At 36.8% G+C, this 23,488-nt stretch overlaps 1 protein-coding gene across 1 annotated transcript in view; it reads right to left on the reverse strand.

Moving 5' to 3' along the window:
* The window catches only part of ITGAE (integrin subunit alpha E), a 258,148-nt gene that overhangs the window by 53,779 nt on the left and 180,881 nt on the right, over window positions 1–23,488 (reverse strand). Inside the window, exons 17-18 of the mRNA XM_053705219.1 lie at window positions 21,591–21,692; window positions 17,332–17,411 (exon numbers count right to left, since the gene is read on the reverse strand). Coding sequence (XP_053561194.1) covers window positions 17,332–17,411; window positions 21,591–21,692 — 182 coding nt within the window. The remainder of the gene's footprint in view (window positions 1–17,331; window positions 17,412–21,590; window positions 21,693–23,488) is intronic.

Here is a 23,488-nt window from a genome sequence, read left to right on the forward strand (position 1 = left end):
CACACACACAGATACTTACACTCTCACTCTCACACACACAGATATGTACACTTTCTCACACACACAGATATGTACACTTTCTCACACACACAGATATGTACACTTTCTCACACACACAGATATGTACACTTTCTCACACACAGATATGTACACTTTCTCACACACACAGATATGTACACTTTCTCACACACACAGATATGTACACTTTCTCACACATACAGATATGTACACTTTCTCACACACACAGATATGTACACTTTCTCACACACAGATATGTACACTTTCTCATACATACAGATATGTACACTTTCTCACACACACAGATATGTACACTCTCTCACACACACAGATTTGTACACTCTCTCACACACACAGATATGTACACTCTCTCACACACACAGATATGTACACTTTCTCATACATACAGATATGTACACTTTCTCACACACACAGATATGTACACTTTCTCACACACGCAGATTTGTACACTTTCTCACACATACAGATATGTACACTTTCTCATACATACAGATATGTACACTTTCTCACACACACAGATATTTACACTCTCACTCTCACACATACAGATATGTACACTCTCTCACACACACAGATATGTACACTTTCTCACACACAGATATGTACACTTTCACACACACACAGATTTGTACACTTTCTCACACATACAGATATGTACACTTTCTCACACACACACAGATATGTACACTTTCTCACACACAGATATGTACACTTTCACACACACACAGATTTGTACACTTTCTCACACATACAGATATGTACACTCTCTCACACACACAGATATGTACACTTTCTCACACACACAGATATGTACACTTTCTCACACACACACAGATATGTACACTTTCTCACACACACAGATATGTACACTTTCTCACACATACAGATATGTACACTTTCTCACACACACACAGATTTGTACACTTTCTCACACATACAGATATGTACACTTTCTCATACATACAGATATGTACACTCTCTCACACATACAGATATGTACACTTTCTCATACATACAGATATGTACACTCTCTCACACACACAGATATGTACACTCTCTCACACATACAGATATGTACACTCTCTCACACACACAGATATGTACACTTTCTCACACATACAGATATGTAAACTTTCTCTCACACACAGATATGTACACTTTCTCACACATACAGATATGTACACTTTCTCACACACACAGATATGTACACTTTCTCACACACAGATATGTACACTTTCTCATACATACAGATATGTACACTTTCTCACACACACAGATATGTACACTCTCTCACACACACAGATATGTACACTTTCTCACACACACAGATTTGTACACTTTCTCACACACACAGATATGTACACTCTCTCACACACACAGATATGTACACTTTCTCACACATACAGATATGTACACTTTCTCACACATACAGATATGTACACTTTCTCACACACACAGATATGTACACTTTCTCACACACACAGATATGTACACTTTCTCACACACACAGATATGTACACTTTCTCACACACACAGATATGTACACTTTCTCACACACACAGATATGTACACTCTCTCACACACACAGATATGTACACTTTCTCACACATACAGATATGTACACTTTCTCACACATACAGATATGTACACTTTCTCACACACACAGATATGTACACTCTCTCACACACACAGATATGTACACTTTCTCACACACACAGATATGTACACTTTCTCACACACACAGATATGTACACTTTCTCACACACACACAGATATGTACACTTTCTCACACACAGATATGTACACTTTCTCATACATACAGATATGTACACTTTCTCACACACACAGATATGTACACTTTCTCACACACACAGATATGTACACTTTCTCACACACACAGATATGTACACTTTCTCACACACACACAGATATGTACACTTTCTCACACATACAGATATGTACACTTTCTCACACATACAGATATGTACACTTTCTCACACATACAGATATGTACACTTTCTCACACACACAGATATGTACACTTTCTCACACACAGATATGTACACTTTCTCATACATACAGATATGTACACTTTCTCACACATACAGATATGTACACTTTCTCACACACACAGATATGTACACTTTCTCACACACAGATATGTACACTTTCTCACACACACAAATATGTACACTCTCTCACACACACATATTTGTACACTCTCTCACACTTACAGATATGTACACTCTCTCACACACACAGATATGTACACTTTCTCATACATACAGATATGTACACTTTCTCATACATACAGATATGTACACTTTCTCACACACACAGATATGTACACTTTCTCACACACAGATAGGTACACTTTCACACACACACAGATGTGTACACTTTCTCACACATACAGATATGTACACTTTCTCACACACACAGATATGTACACTTTCACACACACACAGATATGTACACTTTCACACACACACAGATTTGTACACTTTCTCACACATACAGATATGTACACTTTCTCACACACACAGATATGTACACTTTCTCAAACACAGATTTGTACACTCTCTCACACACACAGATTTGTACACTCTCTCACACACACAGATATGTACACTTTCTCATACATACAGATATGTACACTTTCTCACACACAGATATGTACACTTTCTCACACACACAGATTTGTACACTTTCTCACACACACAGATATGTACACTTTCTCAAACACAGATATGTACACTTTCTCGCAAAGAGATAAACATTCTCACAAAAAAAAAAAAAAAAAGTGTGTGCGCACCTTAGAGGGAACGGTGATCACAGGATCATTATTTTTGATAGGCAGAGACAGGCATCCCTCTATGGAGGGCGAATGTAGGCACTTGCCCACCCTGCCTTATTATAAATCCGGCCCTGGCAGCATATGACAAGGGCCAGCACGTCAGTGACTGAGTCAGTCACCGCTAGACCTAGACCACTCCTGCCCTCTGTCTTTGTGGGGGAAGTTGTAGGCTTCCAGCAGCATAACCTAATCATGCGCAAAGACACAGAACCATTCAGGGGTGACATTAAAGGTGAGACAAGTGCATTTCTTCCCTAACTTCCTTCTCACTTATTGCATAGTTGTGCTTAAACACTTGCAGCATGCAGGGAGGCAGGCTTAGTAAGGTCAGTGGCCAGGATGATATGCTAACTAGTAATGTTACAACTGGGGGCATTGTTTCATTCTCTGACCCAGGGATCACAATATCTTGAGTCAATCCGGTTATTGTGGATATGTTTTACAATTTTTCCTTATTAAACTATTGTGTATCCCAAAAAATTAAAAGTACGACACAAGAGTAATCAAATCAAGGTATTTTGAAAAATGGTTAAAAATGGCAAGATCTTCCAAAAGTCATTACTTAAAGTTAAGCTTGTTAACACATGGCCATAGTAATATGCAACAAAGAATCTTATTTATGCTCAAGCAAATCCTCAAATAAAAAGTGTACATGGTTTTAAAAAAATGTATATCAGCTTAAATTTTTTTTTTATATATATAAGGCACGTCCATAAACAGCTAAATTCTTAGGACCCTATTCACACATCCTGATGCTTTTGAGTGCAAAATAATTGCAACTTGTCTGGTTAGAGTCAACAATAAATATGATTTCTTCATGGTCACAGCCATAAGCTGTCCACTTTGTCAGCCATAAGCATTTTTATTTGATATTGATTTTAGTAACAAAATCTGTTTATTTTAATTTGTTTAAATAACCCGCCATTGAGAAATTGAGAGCAAAAATCTAAGTGCTATGGATTTACACCAGTTGTATTATCAGCGCCCCATATTGCTTGCATTTTTGTGATCCCAAGTAATCTCTCATTGCTGGCTGATGAAATTTGAAACATGTATCAACATAAGGCTGCAATTTTGTTTATGCAAAGTATTTGGCACTGGGTAATGTACTCTCTCCTAGTTTGGTGAAAAATAGTTCACAATATGGAAATCTGAGGTGTAAGGCTTGTGAATATATTAAGATTACAGATTCATATTACATACAACTAGTGTGACGTATCACGTAAATTGATGAGTAATTTTTTTTTTGCATTCTGTTTTGACTATTTCAAATCATCTGCTCATTTCCTGGAGTCCATATATAGATTTGATGACAAGGAAACAAGAACAGAATTTAAAAAAAATGATGTTACGTTGTACCCAATAATCCAAATCCAGCATTAGCTATTTTATTTACACACATAAGCAGAAGCCTTTCATGGAGGTCTATTAAGGTGATTGTAACCCCCTAGAGAGGCAATACATTTAGCCTATTAAGGAAACAAATGATTTTTCAAGCTTAAAAGGATTATATTGTTATTTTGAATATTATAGAAAGCATTTTGTTTGTGGACAATATGTTTAATTAGCGGTTTGTTTAAATATCTAATTTAACTTTAAACATTTTTTTTAATCATGATAAATGCTATCTGTATCATATTCAAGTAGATGTCACATGTCTGTACACACATTTACTTAGGGAAATATTAAACACTGGTATTGATTTAGAAATATAAGCAGCAGCACCCTGTTTTATCATGCAGGGATTGTATAAATATTCATTGTATTATTTTTAGGTGAACATTAGGTTATATAAGAATGTTATGACACGTTAGGTTTATTAAGGTTAAAGGAAGAAACTAACAGAATCATAAAAGTTTTGTTTTCACCAGAACAAGGTAGAAGGAACTACCTTTCAGCTAGATTACGAGTTATACGTGGTATAGGGAAATTAACGAACGCAACAAAAGTTGCTTTATTTAACCCCCGGCTTGTGCATGCGATATGGTGGTTTTAAGCTCCATACCGCACAAAAAACAAGCACTGTTTTGACGTGCTCGTGCACGCTTTCTCCATAGACATAAAAAAAATTAACACCTGCGATCGTGGAATGAAAAGCTCAGTAACGCAGCCCCATTGATGTCTATGGGGGAAAAAAAATAACGTTTAAACACCCTAACATAAACCCTGAGTCTAAACACATCTAAACACATCTAATCTGCTGCCCCTGACATCGCCGCCAACTAAATAAAACTATTAACCCCTAATATGCCGCACCCGATATCGCCACCACTATACTAAAGTTATTAACCCCTATTCCCCTGCACCCCAAAATCGCCCACCCTATAATAAATCTATTAACCCCTATTTCGCCGCTCCCTGACATCGCTGCAACTAAATTAACCCCTTAATGACCACAGCACTTTTCCATTTTCTGTCCTTTGAGACCAAGAGGCCTAGTTATCAACTTACCTGCCTTCGCCGGCCAAATACACCCGCCTAAGCTCGCCTACCATCGCCGCCGCGGACCTCAATAATCTCGCCAAAGTTATCAAAAAAGCTGTCAAAAAGCCGCGCACCAAGTACGGGGCGATGAGCAGCGGACTGTGATAGTTATCACTCATCCGATCTCGCTGCTCTTCGGCTTTTCTACAGCTTTATTGATAAGCTGTCACTAAGCACCCACACTAAACTACACTGTTCTACCCCCTATACCGGCGCCCCCGGAGCCCCCCGCAACTAAATAAATTTATTAACCCCTAAACCGCCGCTCCTAGAACCCAACGCAACTATAATAAATGTATTAACCTCTAAACCGCCGCTCCCGGAGCCCACCGCCACCTACATTATACCTAGTAACCCCTATCCTGCCTCCCCTATACCGTCGCCACCTATAATAATATTTTTTAACCCCTATCCTGCCGATCCCGGACCCCGCTGCCACTTATTAACCCCTAATCTGCCCCCCGGAGCCCACCGCCACCTACATTATACCTAGTAACCCCTATCCTGCCTCCCCTATACCGTCGCCATCTATAATAATATTTTTTAACCCCTATCCTGCTGATCCCGGACCCCGCCGCAACTAAATAAATTGTTTAACCCCTAAACCGCCGCTCCTGGACCCCGCCGCAACTTATTAACCCCTAATCTGCCCCCCCCTACACCGTCGCCACCTATAATAAATTTATTAACCCCTATCCCGCCCCCCTACACCGCCACCACTAAAATAAAATTATTAACACCTAAACCTAAGTCTAACCCTAACACCCCCTTAACTTAAATATTAATTAAATACATATAGATATTATAACTCTTATTAACTAAATTAATCCTATTTAAAACTTAATACTTACCTTTAAAATAAACCCTAATATAGCTACAATATTACTAATAATTATATTGTAGCTATTTTAGGATTTATTTTTATTTTACAGGCAAATTTAAATTTATTTTAACTAGGTACAATAGCTATTAAATAGTTATTAACTATTTAATAGCTACCTAGTTAAAATAAAGACAAATTTACCTGTAAAATAAATCCTAACCTAAGTTACAATTACACCTAACACTACACTATCATTAAATAAATTAATTACATTGTAGCTATTTTAGGATTTATATTTATTTTACAGGTAACTTTGTATTTATTTTAGCTAGTTAGAATAGTTATTAAATAGTTATTAACTATTTAATAACTACCTAGCTAAAAGAAATACAAAATTACCTGTAAAATAAATCCTAACCTAAGTTACAATTAAACCTAACACTACACTATCATTAAATTAATTAAATAAATTAGCTACAAATAACTACAATTAAATACAATTAAATAAAGTACAAAAAATAAAAAGTTACAAACATTTAAAAAATATTACAACAATTTTAAGCTACTTATACCTAATCTAAGCCCCCTAATAAAATAATAAAGCCCCCCAAAATAAAAAATGCCCTACAATATTCTAAATTATGAAAGTTAACAGCTCTATTACCTTACCAGCCCTTAAAAGGGCCTTTTGCGGGGCATGCCCCAAAGTATTCAGCTCTTTTGCCTGTAAAAAAAAATACAACCCCCACCCCAACATTAAAACCCACCACCCACACACCCCTACTCTAACCCAAACCCCCCTTAAATAAACCTAACACTACCCCCCTGAAGATCATCCTACCTTTAGCCGTCTTCAGCCAGCCGACCACCGATGGAACAGAAGAGGACATCCGCAGCGGCCGAAGTCATCATCCAAGGGGGCGCTGAAGAAGTCTTCCATCCGATTGAAGTCATCATTCAAGGGGCGCTGAAGAAGTCTTCCATCCGATTGAAGTCATCATCCAAGGGGCGCTGAAGAAGTCTTCCATCCGATCGAAGTCATCATCCAGGCGGCGTCTTCAATCTTCATCCATCCAGAGCGGAGCAGAGCCATCTCCAGACGAACCGACGCGGAGCCATCTTCTTCCACTGATGACTTCCCGATGAATGACGGTTCCTTTAAGTGACGTCATCCAAGATGGTGTCCCTCGAATTCCGATTGGCTGATAGTATCCTATCAGCCAATCGGAATTAAGGTAGGAAAAATCTGATTGGCTGATTGAGTCAGCCAATCAGATGGAAGTTCAATCCGATTGGCTGATCCAATCAGATTGAGCTTGCATTCTATTGGCTGATCGGAACAGCCAATAGAATGCGAGCTCAATCTGATTGGCTGAATAGGATTAATTTAGTAAATGATAGTGTAATGTTAGGTGTATTTGTAACTAAGGTTAAGATTTATTTTACAGGTAAATTTGTCTTTATTTTAACTAGGTAGCTATTAAATAGTTAATAACTATTTAATAGCTATTGTACCTAGTTAAAATAAATTGAAATTTGCCTGTAAAATAAAAATAAATCCTAAAATAGCTACAATATAATTATTAGTTATATTGTAGCTATATTAGGGTTTATTTTATAGGTAAGTATTTAGTTTTAAATAGGATTAATTTAGTTAATAAGAATAATATTTATTTAGATGTATTTAAATAATATTTAAGTTAGGGGGGTGTTAGGGTTAGACTTAGGTTTAGGGGTTAATAATTTTATTATAGTGGCGACGGTGTAGGGGGGGGCAGGACAGGGGTTAATAAATCTATTATAGGTGGCGACGGTGTAGGGAGGGCAGGATAGGGGTTAATAAATTTATTATAGGTGGCGACGGTGTAGGGGGGGCAGATTAGGGGTTAATAAGTTTAATATAGGTAGCGGTGGGGTCCGGGAGCGGCGGTTTAGGGGTTAAACAATTTATTTAGTTGCAGCAGCAGGGTCCGGGATCGGCAGGATAGGGGTTAATAAATTTATTATAGGTGGCGGCGGTATGGGGGGGCAGGATTGGGGTTACTAGGTATAATGTAGGTGGCGGTGGGCTCCAGGAGCGGTGGTTTAGGGGTTAATACATTTATTATAGTTGCGGCAGGGTCTAGGAGTGGCGGTTTAGGGGTTAATACGTTTATTAGAGTGGCGGTGGGCTCCGGGAGCGGCGGTTTAGGGATAATAACTTTATTTAGTTGTGGCGGGGAAGGGGGGATTAGGGATGTTTAGACTCGGGGTACATGTTAGGGTGTTAGGTGCAGACATCTCCCATAGGAACCAATGGGATATCGGGCAGCAGCGAACATGAACTTTCGCTATAATCAGACTTCCATTGATTCCTATGGGATCCACCTCCTCCAGGGCGGCGGATTGAAAACCAGGTATGCTGGGCTGGAAAAGTACCAAGCGTACCTGCTAGTCATTTGATAACTAGCAAAAGTAGTCAGATTGTGCCGAACTTGTGTGCGGAACATATGGAGTGACGTAAGAATCGATCTGTGTCGGCGGATCGAAGCTTACGTCACAAAATTCTACTTGATAACTAAGGGCTTGATAACTAAGGCGAATCAGCCTCGCCACAAATACGCTGCGGAATTCCAGCGTATTTGAGGTTGACGGCTTGATAACTAGGGGCCCAAGGCTATTTTTACATTTTTGTGGTGTTTGAGTTAAGTTGTAATTTTCCTCTTACTCATTTACTGTACCCACACATATTATATACAGTTTTTCTCGCCATTAAATGGACTTTCTAAAGATACCATTATTTTTATCATATCTTATAATTTAGTCTGAAATTTTTTATAAAATATGAGGAAAAAAATGAAAAAAACACACTTTTTCTAACTTTGACCCCCAAAATCTGTTACACATCTACAACCACCAAAAAACACCCATGCTAAATAGTTTCTAAATTTTGTCCTGAGTTTAGAAATATCCAATGTTTACATGTTCTTTGTTTTTTTTTAAAGTAGCACATTGCTATTTCCAAACCACTTTTTTTCAAAATTAGCGCTAGTTACATTGGGACACTGATATCTTTCAGGAATCCCTGAATATCCCTTGACATGTATATATTTTTTTTTAGAAGACATCCCAAAGTATTGATCTAGGTCCATTTTGGTATATTTCATGCCACCATTTTACCACCATATGCGATCAAATAAAAAAAAAGTTCACTTTTTCACAATTTTTTTCACAAACTTTAGGTTTCTCACTCAAATTATTTAAAAACAACTTGTGCAATTATGGCATAAATGGTTGTAAATGATTCTCTGGGATCCCCTTTGTTCAGAAATAGCAGACATATATAGCTTTGGCGTTGTTTTTTGGTAATTAGAAGGCCTCTAAATGCCACTGCGCACCATATGTGTAGGGGTTAATTAGGGAGCATGTAGGGAGCTTCTAGGGTTAATTTTAGCTTTAGTGTAGTGTAGTAGACAACCCCAAGTATTGATCTAGGCCCATCTTGGTATATTTTATGCCACCATTTCACCGCCAAATGTGATCAAATTAAAAAAAACTTTAAATTTTTCACAATTTTAGGTTTCTCACTTAAATTATTTACAAACAGCTTGAGCAATTATGGCACAAATGGTTGTAAATGCTTCTCTGGGATCCTCTTTGTTCAGAAATAGCAGACATATATGGCTTTGGCGTTGCTTTTTGGTAATTAGAAGGCCGCTAAATGCCGCTGCGCATCAAACGTGTATTATGTCTAGCAGTGAAGGGGTTAATTAGGAAGCTTGTAGGGAGCTTGCAGGGTTAATTTTAGCTTTAGTGTAGAAATCAGCCTCCCACTTGACACATCAGACCCCCTGATCCCTCCCAACAGCTCTCTTCCCTCCCCCACCTCACAATTGTCCCTGCCATCTTAAGTACTGGCAGATAGTCTAAAATAAAATCTATCTTTTTTTTCAGCATATTTGCATATGCTGCTGTGTAGGATCCCCCCAACCTCCCTGACCCCCCCCCCCAAAAAAAAACAGCTCTCTAATCCTCCATCTTGGGTACTGGCAGCTGTCTGCCAATACCCAGTTTACAATAAAATAATTTTTTTAAATTTTTTTTTTATTTTTTCTGTAGTGTAGCTTCGCCCCCAAAGATCAACCCCCCCCACCCTCTCCCAGATCCCTTAGTTATTTTTTAAAAACTATTCCCTCTCCCCTTTCTCCCACTTTTACATTTAGATTTTTGCCATAGTGTAGCAGTTCCCACCCGCTCCCTCCCTGTGCCCTCACCCAACCCCCATCCTCCCTCCCCACGCCCGCCACCGATCCCACCCCCTCCACATCACCGCCCACTCGTCTCCCACTTTGGCTCCCACCCACCAACGATACCAGCCATCCATGTCCGATGCAGAGAGGGCCACAGAGTGGCTCTCTCTGCATAGGATGGCCAAGGGGTGTTATTGCAGGATGCTTCGATATCGAGGCATCACTGCAATAACCGGAAAGCGGCTGGAAGTGATCAGGATCGCTTCCACCGCTTTCCCAGACTGACGACGTAGTTAACTCGGTAGTTAACTGTATTTTTTTAGAGGACGTACCCTGCACGTCGTCGGTCATAAGGGGTTAAGCTATCAATCCCAAAACCTCTGGCCTCCCACATCACTACCACTAAATAAGCCTATGAACCCCTAAACCGCCAGCCCCCCACATCGCAACAACCTAAATTAAACTACATTAACCCCTAAACCTAACCCTAACCCTAACATAACCCTATGTCTAACTCTAACCCTAACACCCCCTAACTTTAACATAATTAAAATATAGCTAAATTAAACTTACAATTATTAACTAAATAATACCTATTTAAAACTAAATACATACTTATCTATGAAATAAAACCTAAGGTAGCTACAATATAACTAATAGTTATATTGTAGCTAGCTTAGGTTTTATTTTTATTTCACAGGTAAGTTTGTATTTATTTTAACTAGGTAGACTAGTTAGTTAACTATTTAATAACTACCTAGTTAAAATAAATACAAACTTACCTGTGAAATAAAACCTAACCTGCCTTACACTAAAACCTAACATTACAAAAAATAACAAACACTAAAATTACAAAAAATAAAAAAACTACTATTACAAAAAGTAACAAATTAAATAATCCAAAACAATAAAAATTATTCCTATTCTAATATCCTTTTAAGAAAAAAAAACACCCCAAAATAAAAAAAAACCTAATCAATAATAAACTACCAAGGGCCCTTTTGGGGGCCCTTAAACGGGCCTTTTGTAGGGCATTGCTACAAAACAAAACAAACACCCCCTAATAGTATACAAACTCCCACCCCCCAAACCGACAAAATAAAAATAAAGTAAAACCTAATCTACCCATTGCCCTGAAAAGGACAGTTGTATGGGCATTGCCCTTAAAAGGCATTTAGCTCTTTTGCTGCCCAAGCCCTAATCTAAAAATAAAAACCCACCCCAAAACGAAAAAAAAAAATACATTACACAAAATAACAACAAATTATCAAAAATATAAAAAATTATTCCTATTCTAATATCCATTTTAAAATAAAAACACCCCAAAATAAAAAACCTATTCTAGAATAAACTAAGTTAAACAGCTCTTTTACCTGAAAAAAAAAATACAAAGTCCCACTAACATTACAAACCCACACCCCCTCAAACCCACAAAATAAAAAAAACTATCAAAAAAACCTAATCTACCCATTGCCCTGAAAAGGGCATTTGTATGGGCATTGCCATTAAAAGGGCATTTAGCTCTTTTGCTGCCCAAACTCTATTTTAAAAAAAAAAACTAACCCCCGACGATACACTTACAGTTTTTGAAGTCCCGCTTGAACGATCTTCATCCATGCGGCCTCTTCTATCTTCATCCAGGCGGCGATGTCCTCATCCAGGCAGGGAGAAGTCTTCATCCAGGCGGCCTCTTCTATCATCATCCAGGCGGCCTCTTCTATCATCATCCAGGCGGCATCTTCTATCTTGATCCGGGGGCGTGGAGCGTGTCCATCCTGAAGACATCTGGCGCGGAGCATCCTCTTCATAAGGTCGCCACCGTACACTGAATCTTCAATGCAAGGTACGCGATTCAAGATGGAGTACCTTGCATTCCTATTGGCTGAAAAATTTGAATCAGCCAATAGGAATTAGAGCTGCTAAAACCTTATTGGCTGTTCAAATCAGCCAATAGGATATATGCAGCTCTCATTCTATTGGATATCAGACCATACATCGCACACTGCATCAAATTGGTCTGCATGACTGTCGTCCCAGAAGGAAGCCTCTTCTAAAGATGATGCACAAGAAAGCCAGCAAACAGCTTGCTGAAGACAAGCAGACCAAGGACATGGATTACTGGAGACATGTCCGGTGGTCTGATGAGACCAAGATAAACTTATTTGGTTCAGATGGTGACAAGCGTGTGTGGCGGCAACCAGGTGAGGAGTACAAAGACAAGTGTGTCTTTTCTACAGTCAAGCATGGTGGTGGGAGTGTCATATTCTGGGCCTGCATGAGTGCTGCTGGCACTGGGGAGTTACAGTTCATTGAGGGAACCATGAATGCCAACATGTACTATGAAATACTGAAGCAGAGCATCATCCCCTCCCTTCTGAGACTGGGCCTCAGGTTAGTATTCCAACATGATAACGATCCCAAAAACACCTCCAAGACGACCACTGCCTTGCTAAAGAAGCTGAGGGTAAAGGTGATGGACTTGCCAAGCATGTCTCCAGACCTAAACCCTATTGAGCATCTGTGGGGCATCCTCAAATGGAAGGTGGAAAGCGCAAGGTCTATAACATGCAGCAGTTATGTGATGTCATCATGGAGGAGTGGAAGAGGACTCCAGTGGCAACCTGTGAAGCTCTGGTGAACTCCATGCCCAAGAGGGTTAATGCAGTGCTGGAAAGAAAATAATGGTGACCACACAAAATATTGACACTTTGGGCCCAATTTGGACATTTCCACTTAGGGGTGTACTCACTTTTGTTGCCAATGGTTTAGACATTAATGGCTGTGTGTTGAGTTATTTTAAGGGGACAGCCAATTTACACTGTTATACAGGCTGTACACTCACTACTTTATATTGTAGAAAAGTGTCATTTCTTCAGTGTTGTCACATGAAAATATATAATAAAATATTTACAAAAATGTGAGGGGTGTACTCACTTTTGTGAGATACTGTATATATATATATATATATATATATATATATATATATATATATATATATATATATATATTAATATCTATTTAATAATACATAGAACATATTCTGCTATGTGAAGAACATTGGAATGTGAAATATTTACACATAGTTAAACACCTTATTAAACATAAACATTGCATAAATATGCTTTAAGATGTTTTCATCAGCTTGACTGCAAAGGGCTCCAACACGTGTTTATATATATATATATATATATATATATTTATTTCCAGAACAAAAAATGCCCTCTCAGGGTTTTCCAAAAAAACAACAACATATTTTTATATATATATATATATATATATATATATATATATATATATATATATATACAGTATATACACACATCTGTATGTGTTTATATGCGTATATTAAGTGCTGAAGTATCAAAATAACAGATAATTACACTAAAATGGAAAATACAAGTGAAAAATACATGCATTAACACATAAAATAGGGTGCCCTATACATACAGACCTATTAAAACATAGAATTAATAAAAACAACAAAGTAAGTAGCCCTATAAATTTAAAGGGCACAGCCAATAACAATTGGTATAATAATACAAAAAGTCCCAAGTGATAGAGAGTATCCTTTATAAATGTCCCATACACAATGTCCTGTGTATCCAATTAAATAAATAACATCCTAGTGCAAATGGGAGAGGTAATAACCTCTTAAGGAAAAAAGGAAAAATAAAAATAAATTAAAAAAATAAAAATAAGAATAAGAAAAAATAGTCTAAAATCCAATGTAACAAAAGTCCAATGTGATCCAGTGAGGATTGTACCTGTGAAAACAAAAAATCACATAGTGCAATAATGCTAATAATATTAAAAAACTCAATTGAAAATAGTCTTACCCTATATTGGACTCGAGCAGTGACTACTTAACGTGTGTATCAACGCGTTTTGGCCCCTGGACTGGGCCTTTTTCACAATGTCAACTGCTGGTTATAGGGTGGCTTAAATAGCCTGTATTGACCAATAGGCATGGGCGTGACTTTCCGCCTAAATTTGCCAATATTTTCAACATGACAGGCCCTATAATGCCCCTAAGTAAGATGGAGGCTATGCGTTCTCATTACTAGGTCACTTCCAGTATCACTCATATTATTAAGAGTTCACTTCTGGTATCACTCTTTTTATTATTAGAATGATTACCCTCATAATAAATTCTAGAATCAAGGTCACACACACAGCCTCATACTACTCAGTATCATTAACCATACTATAAAAGTGTCTATATCGTTGATCTACAGGACATAACGTGACAGGTACGTTACTTCCGGATGACGAGTCACTTCCCGGTTTTACGGATGCGTGTCATTTCCGGTTCCAGCTATAACGTGTGATTAATATTAGGATGAATTCTGGGATATGTAGTTTTATTATTGATGTCTGAATGAGGGTGTTGTTATGAATTATATAAGTACCGGCGAGAATACACCATTTAGTTGCCGATAAATATATCAAAAGGTGATATTTGATAGTAGTATGCTTGAGTCAAGGAATAGAGATTCACCTTTTCTATAGGAAAGGTACCTCTGATATAAATAAACAATACATTATATAAAAGTATCTCTAAGTGTATTCATAAAAATGTCTAAATTTAACTTTTTGATATAATATGATATAAACATACACTAAAAAACATGAATATACAGAATACTTTTATAACCATATATCATAAGAAATTATGTAGAGGAAGACTTAATACTCTACTTCACCATGAATGCAAATATATTTCACAAGAAGAATTTAAATATCATTAAAATATCACTAAAAGATACTAAAAAAATATTAAAGAGAAATGTGGTAAAAAGGTATATGTCCTTAAAAATCGTTATAGAACACGTTATAAAACAGGCATACTAGAAAGGTTAAATTTAAACCTATATCTACGATGTTAGAAGATAATTCAATAATACAGCTTAAAAACATATTGAAATGTAATTAAATCTTAAAAATATATTAAAATGTAATTAAAAAATAGTTGAACAGTACAGCTCAAAATCTAGGCAATAAGGGGAGGGGTATTTGGCAGAAACTGTTATTTCAGCTGAAAAGATGGAAAACTTCAAAATCAGCATTAAGGCCTTGTGGGTATATACCAGGGGTCAGCAACCTTCGGCTCCCAGATGTTTTGGAACTACATTTCCCACAATGCTGAGACACTCTTTAGGCTATCTGAGCATCAAGGGAAATGTAGTTACAAAACATCTGGGAGCCGAAGGTTGCTGACCCCTGGTATATACTGTCTATATGGAAAATCCATTTTGAAGAAGCAGCAATGCATTACTGGGAACTAGCTGAACGCATTGGTAAGCCAATCACAAGAGGCATATATGTGCAGCCACCAATCAGTAGCTAGCTCCCAGCTTCTAAGCCTATCTAGATATGCTTTTAAACAAAGTATACAAAGGGAACAAAGTAAATTAGATAAAAGAAGTACATTGGAAAGTTGTTTAAATTTGTGTGCTCTGTTTAAATCATGAAAGAAAATGTCTGGATTTCATGTCCCTTTAAGCCACCCCATAACCAGCAGTTGACATCTTGAAAAAGGCCCAGTCCAGGGGCCGAAACGCGTCGATACACATGTTAAGTAGTCACTGCTCGAGTCCAATATAGGGTAAGCCTATTTTCAATTGAGTTTTTAATATTATTAGCATTATTGCACTATGTGATTTTTTGTTTTCACAGGTACAATCCTCACTGGATCACATTGGACTTTTGTTACATTGGATTTTAGACTATTTTTTTCTTATTCTTATTTTATTTTTTTATTCTTATTTTTCCTTTTTTCCTTAAGAGGTTATTACCTCTCCCACTTGCACTAGGCTATTGTTGGACACATTATTTATTTAATTAGATACACAGGACACTGTATATGGGACATTTATAAAGGATACTCTCTATCACTTGGGACTTTTTGTATTAATTATACCAATTGTAATTGGCTGTGCCCTTTAACTTTATAGGGCCACTTACTTTGTTGTTTTTATTAATTCTATTTTTAATAGGTCTGTATGTATAGGGAGCTCCCTCTACACTTATTATAGTTAACTTCTTTGAGTTTGTAGGGATCTCACTTTGGGAGCTTGTATCTTTTTAATGCTGGCGCTGTATATGTGTATTTTCTGATGTTGTAGCTTTCTTTTATATGTGTATATGTCTGTAAATACATAAATACACATATGTATGCAAATGTACACACATATAAACACACAAATATATATATATATATATATATGTGTGTGTGTGTGTATGTATGTATCTATGTGTTAAAGCCCTTATAACTTTTTTATGTATTTTTTAAAGAAAGTTTTATTAAATGGCGTTTTTATAAGTGTAACTGTACTTTTACATGTATTTTCGATGTGTTTTGTGACCCTTTTTTGTTTTGTAAAACAGTTAACCAGACCTCTGAAGTTGCAGTAATCATTCTACGTAAATCTTGATTGCACTCATGTGTTTGCATTTAGTTTCAACTTGCAATACGAGCACTCCTTCCAACATGCAAAAATACCCATGATAAACGCAATATCACTTGCACATAACTGTTAGAGCACCACTCGTAGTCTGGCCCTTAGAGATTTATCCAATTTAACTTATCTAACTCTTTTTCAAATGCATAAGTAGCTACGCTTACAGCTTGCATGGGGATAATTTGACACTGGTCTTTTAATCTATCAGAATACACTTTTATCAAAATGATCACAATCTTATGGAGCTGAGCTTGATATTCGATTTCCATTTACCACAAAGGCGCTGTTTATGACCAATAATTGTCAATCACTGACAAAACCAAATTGATAAATGGAAAAAAAATACAACTTCTCTCCAGGCTGCCCAGCTGCTCTCATCATATATATAAACATTATACCTTTTGAGTAATATACAAAATATACAAATTTACAACTTACTTGCTAATATTAAGGTAAATAATTGCTTGTTCTGTGGGAAATTTCACTTCGTCTATCTGCCAAATGATTGAAAATGTTGCCTATTTTGAGAGAACATTATATGGTTAATATTTAGAAATCCTGTGATGTAGTTTTTTTAATGTTAATATTTTCAGTCTGATGAAGTACTTTATATTCACATTAAAAATAACAATGGAGTTGCTTTCAATCAGTTAAAAAAAACAAACAACATTGTTATAATAGTACCTGCAAACGCTGCACACAAGTTAATAGGAAATACAATATAAGAACTATATCATATTTTAAAAGCTCTCAAGAGATGGATTAAAGTTCAACATTAATAAATCATGCTGGAAATCCCACAAAGTGAAAAAAACATGAATGCAGCTCAACAAGTATAGGAGCGCTAAATATATTCAAAAGAATTGTGGTGAATAGTGCATGATAAAGCTGCATGCTGAAACACTCACTAGAGAGACTCCTACACTGATTCCCTGTACACCTAGCTGTATCACTCTCTGAGTAGCTATCAATATGTAATAATATAAAAAGTCATAAGGAAGTGGAAAGGCTGAAACATGTAGTGTAGGCATGGCTGGATTGGCCTACCAGGACACCAGGAGATTTCCCTTGTGGGCTGCAGTACCTGGGGCTTACCAGCTACAATTTAAGGGGATGGTGCTGCTGGTGAAGTGATGCAGCTGTAACACCTATCTTCTTTCCTCCCCTAAGCTATACAAATTAAGGTTACAAAGTAGTTAGACCATGTACCATTATAGTAGCCCTCCTGTGCGTGGTTACTAGTGTCTAGTCAAGTCAACCTGTGAGACAGAGTGACATACTGTTTTAAGTGTCTTCTCCAGATCACACTATGGATAATCATTCTCACACTGTGAAATAGAATTATGAATGAACTTGGGTTGCAAGGTGCCTATATAACAACATTAAAGCAGAAGGTGAGGGATGATTATCAAAATTCAAATGGTTTTATAATATTGCACGCATTCGCTTGCCATTGAATGATTGTTGAGCAATAGTATGTAAATATTATACAAAAAAAATGCAACTAGAATTGCACAAAAAACAGATTGCCTGACTCTAATGATATATTAGATTTAAAGGTAAAATGTGATACAAGTGAATAAATAATGAGTTTCAAACATTCATACAAAATAACTTTATTAGGAGTACATACACACACACAGAGTGCCCCTGACGTGCATTTGTGGAAGCGTTATGTGAAATGCACGTCAGAGGCACTCAGGAGGTCATAGTACCTCTCTTTTAACACTGCTTTCTCAGTTGTTTTCCATGGAATAATAGCTACCATTATATCTCATCAGTCAGAGTGTAATTATAGCTCCCGCTATAGAAGGAGCTTTATGCCAGACTAGCATTTGTAATAGTCTTTAACAGACCTTAGCAGGTTAATTGTGTGTGATTTAGAGACACAACCCCTTATAAGAGGTTGATTTTGCTAAGGTTGCTAATACTAATTGAATACCGCCCTGACATATATCAGTTGTATTGTGTGTAATTTTGAGACACAACACCTTATAAGAGGTTGATTTTTCTAAAATTGCTAACACTGATTCAATACCGTATGTATCATTGATACTACCACTCTGACATATATCAGTATTATTTGTCGCTATATATTGATCTTACACTGATTTCAAGCTGATTTTAACTTGTGTGTGTACAGCTTGGCTGTATTTTATTCTTTATTTTTTCAACCTAATAAAGTTATTTTGTATGAATGTTTAAAACTCATTCTTTATTCACTTGTATCACATTTTACCTTTAAAGGGACAGTCTAGGCCAAAACAGTCTAGGTCATATAGATAACACTGTGCTCGTGCACATGAAGTTATCTGGGAGCAGGCACTGATTGGCTAAACTGCGAGTTTGTCAAAAGAACTGAAATAAAGGGGCAGTTTGCAGAGGCTTAGATACAAGATAATCACAGAGGTTAAAAGTATATTAATATAACTGTGTTGGTTATGCAAAACTGGGGAATGGGTAATAAAGGCATTATCTATCTTTTAAAACAATAAAAATTCTGGTGTAGACTGTCCCTTTAAATCTAATATATCATTAGAACCAGTCAATCTGTTTTTTGTGCAATTCTAGTTGCATTTTTTGTATAATGCCTATATAACAACAATCTGGCTTGTTTTTAATTACAAACTAATATAATTTAATTCTGAAAATATTATTGGATGGAGAAGTATCCCAGTAATTTCTTTAAAGAAAAGGAGTGTGCATTCTCCAGACTCAATGGAAAATAGAGCTGGTTTTCCAATTTTTCTATAGGGCTGCATTTTATTGCCAACCTGGCCTTGAGTGTAGGAACTAGCTGCAAAGATCACAGACCTTGGTGACAAAAATGTCTTGCTCCCTTACAACTTCATATTTCACCACTTAGAGTGACTTTTAGAAGTCTATTTAGCTTTGCCCATTTTTTTCTTTTTGGTTTTGTTTCCAAAATATGGATTTTTGTAGTTCTTTCTTACATGATCCATACTATGCAAGGAGGGAATATGCACTACTTTCTATTTTTTAATTTGCTTTATTGATTTTTAGGCAATGTGCTTTACATTTAATATTTAAGATTAAAGAACAGTAAGGACATTGACATTTTTATATAAAATGTTTAGTTATGCGTAATGAAAGAACTTAATATGTTTTCATTATTTATTCTCCCCCCTTTTCGTGTAATTTAACTCAGTAAATAGTGTATTTTCTATTTTGCAGAACTCAGATGTTTAATTAATTGTTAGATAACAAATATAAAACAATGCATTTTAATACTAACATTATGACCTTGTTGTCTGCAGACTCAAGTCCATACTGGTTCCTTCAAATGAGGAAAATTGTGGGTGGAGTTTGAATATTGAAAAACATTTGCAGCAAACAAGATGTTGATTTGTTTTAAAAAGATCTAGGGGGATATTTATCAAGCCGTCAACCACAAATACGCTGGAATTCCGCAGCGTAATTGTGGCGAGCTTGATCCGACCTAGTTATCAAAGCCTACAGACTGGCAAAATTTGAAATTTGTGACATAACATACGATCTGCCTGTCTCAATCCGACACAGATCGATGCTTACTGTCATTACAGATGTTCTGAATACACATTTGGCACTATTTGACACATTTTAAAAGTTATAAAATAGTTAACCGGTACGCTCGCAGGTATTCTGGCCCAGCGTACCTGGTTTTCAATCCGCCACCCTGGAGGCCGTGGATGCCATAGGAATCAATGGGAGTCTGAAAGCAGCGAAAGCTTATGTTCGATGCTGCCAGATATCCCATTGATATCTTTGTTATAAAACCAGTTACATTTATACCTAACACCCTAAAATAAGCCCCGAGTCTAAACACACCTAATCTGTTACCCCGATATCGCCGCCACTAAATAAAGGTATTGACCCCTATCCCGCCGCTCCCGGACCCCGCGGCCACTAAATAAAGTTATTACCCCTAACCTGCCGTTCCCGGACCCCACCACCATAACTAAATTAAGCTATTAACCCCTAAACCTAGCAACCCGCTAAATTTACATTAAAATTACAACATCCCTATCTTATAATAAATTAAAACTTATCTTTTACAAGGTTATAGTGATGTGGGGGCTGGCGGTTTAGGGGTTAATAGGTTTAGTTAATGGTAGTGATGTGGAAAACCATAGGTTTAGGGGTTAATACGTTTATTTAGGTGGCGACGGGGTCCGGGAGCGGCGGGATAGGGGTTAATAACTTAATTAAAGTTGTGGCGGGGTCCGGGAGCGGCAGGATAGGGGTTAAACATTTTAGTATAGTGGCGGCATTTAGTGACAGGATATAAATAAAGTTGGGAAAAAGCCGAATAGCAGCAAGATTGATGTTAGTTCACAACAGTCCGATTCTCATCGCCCCGTACTTGGTGCGCGGCTTTTTGACGGCTTTTTTATAAATATGGAGAGCGTATTCAGGTCTGCGGCCGCGAATGCAGCATAGTTGAGGCTTTAATAAATTTCCCCCTTAGACTTGATTGATATTTTATTTGATAGCAACACAACAGAAATGTCTTATAATTAAAAGGTGTTTACTGTCCCTTTAAATATGGGGTTTCTTTTCTTTCTTTTTTGTGAGTTTACTTTAGAGAATATCATATGTTGTATGAACCAAATGCAATAAAAATGAATGACCAGTTATTACAGTTTTTAGGTATTGTTATCTGTTAGTAAATAAATAGATTCACTAACTGAACTTACAGATATTTTTTTGAACACGGGATACCCAATTTTACAGCTCATTGAGGAATTAAGTGGCAGTAAAGCTGTGGAATCTGAGCATTTCACATCTGAAAAAGTTGTCTGTGAAGAAAATAAGGAGAACCAAATTAGAATTATTTACATGTATTAATGGAAAATGTCCTCCAGGCAAAATGTCAGTCTTCAGTCATAGTTATGTTTAATACATATATATTAAATCCAAAGTGAACTTTATTTTGACGTTTTGGGGCAAAAGAACCCCTTCCTCTGACAAACAAACAATGTGCAAACAAAACTTTTAAAGGCCTGATAGGCCCTCCTACTACAGTCTACCAATCACAAGACAGTGTGTGCAAAAACAACATGTGTAAATCAGCTGAATAATTAAACATAATAATGTGTGAAATGTCAACAGCAAATTATGATGGTGAAAGAAATATTTCTCTAGAGTCCCCATATCAAAAGAACAACACATACATGATACAAGTAAACATAAAAATCAAATGTAATGATTCAATCTGCAAACTGACAGAAAATCGGTATAGCAAAAAAATGGCCATCACACTCCTGCTCCCATTGGTAGCCAGACCTGCACCCTCCAGAAATACTGAAGTCTGAAAGGTCAAAAATCCCAAACAGTTGGAATGTAAATATGACTTAATACCAAAAATGTAAAGTGTCTCAACCTGTGCACCCATACCTACAGATGCCGGTGAAAAATAAATAAATCACTGCAATTGATCAAAAAACAATAAAAATAAATTAAACATAACGATTTAATCTGCCACCTGACAAAAACATATGTAAACATAACAGAAGACCGTCAAAGTCCCACTCCTATTGGGAGTCGAAAACACAGCCTCCAAAGATACTATACTCTAATAAGCCAAAAGAGTACCAAGCATTAGATAGACGCCCAAACAGCTTATATTAAATATCCAAAATCATAAAGTGCATAGATGTGTGCACAAAAATAAACAGATCCCAGTGGACAAGATAGACACAATGGATCCACAAATAAATAACAAAGTCCGCCCGCCCTTAGCCGTTCCAGATACATCTGTCATATCCGTGTCATATGTAACAAAGGCAACGTGTAAACATACAATCATGAGTGAATAGTATGATAGAAAGATGCCGAGTAACGCCTCCTAGCATCGGACACAAAATAAACAGCTGATAAATACACAGACCTGTAATTGAGGGTCAAGTAAATACCAAACATAGCAAGAACCTATCTTTGATCAATGTCACTCACTATATGAATAGAGACCAATGGTGCATAACGAGAGAAACAAACTACAAAAAATATAAGCTTAGACTCTCTCGGCTGTCAAAAGCACACAGGGCCTCCTCATTGACCAGTCATTGAGAAGCATCCATAAGACCAACGGTACATAACAAGAGAAACAAACTACAAAAAATACAAGCTGAGCCGCTCTCAGCTGTCAAAAGCACACAGGGCAATGCCCCCACTGCATTGACCAGTCATTGAGAAGCATCCAAAATAACAAACCCATGGTAAAATGAGGTGCGGCACCACCATCCAATCAAATCCATAGAGCAAACCGCAGGCACAAATAGACACAAAGTATCCCACCATATAAATCAATGCACCACAGAAATAAGAAATATAAAAAACAAAAACAAAAAAAAGAACTATATAAAACAAAAATTATATGTTACAACCACATTTATAGGGAGCTCAAGAATACATAGCCATAACACCACAAAAATTACAAAATTTAGACAAAAATTAAGAAACAAATAAGACAAAAATAAAAACATCAGTTAAAATCAATGCAATAAACATAAAATGAAGACTGTTACACAACAGAAAATCAGTAATGACCAAACAGTACAAAGAGGACTGAAAGATACATGTTAACTAGGGAGGA

Source organism: Bombina bombina, chromosome 3, assembly GCF_027579735.1.
Source record: "Bombina bombina isolate aBomBom1 chromosome 3, aBomBom1.pri, whole genome shotgun sequence".
Classification (NCBI taxonomy): Eukaryota; Metazoa; Chordata; class Amphibia; order Anura; family Bombinatoridae; genus Bombina; species Bombina bombina.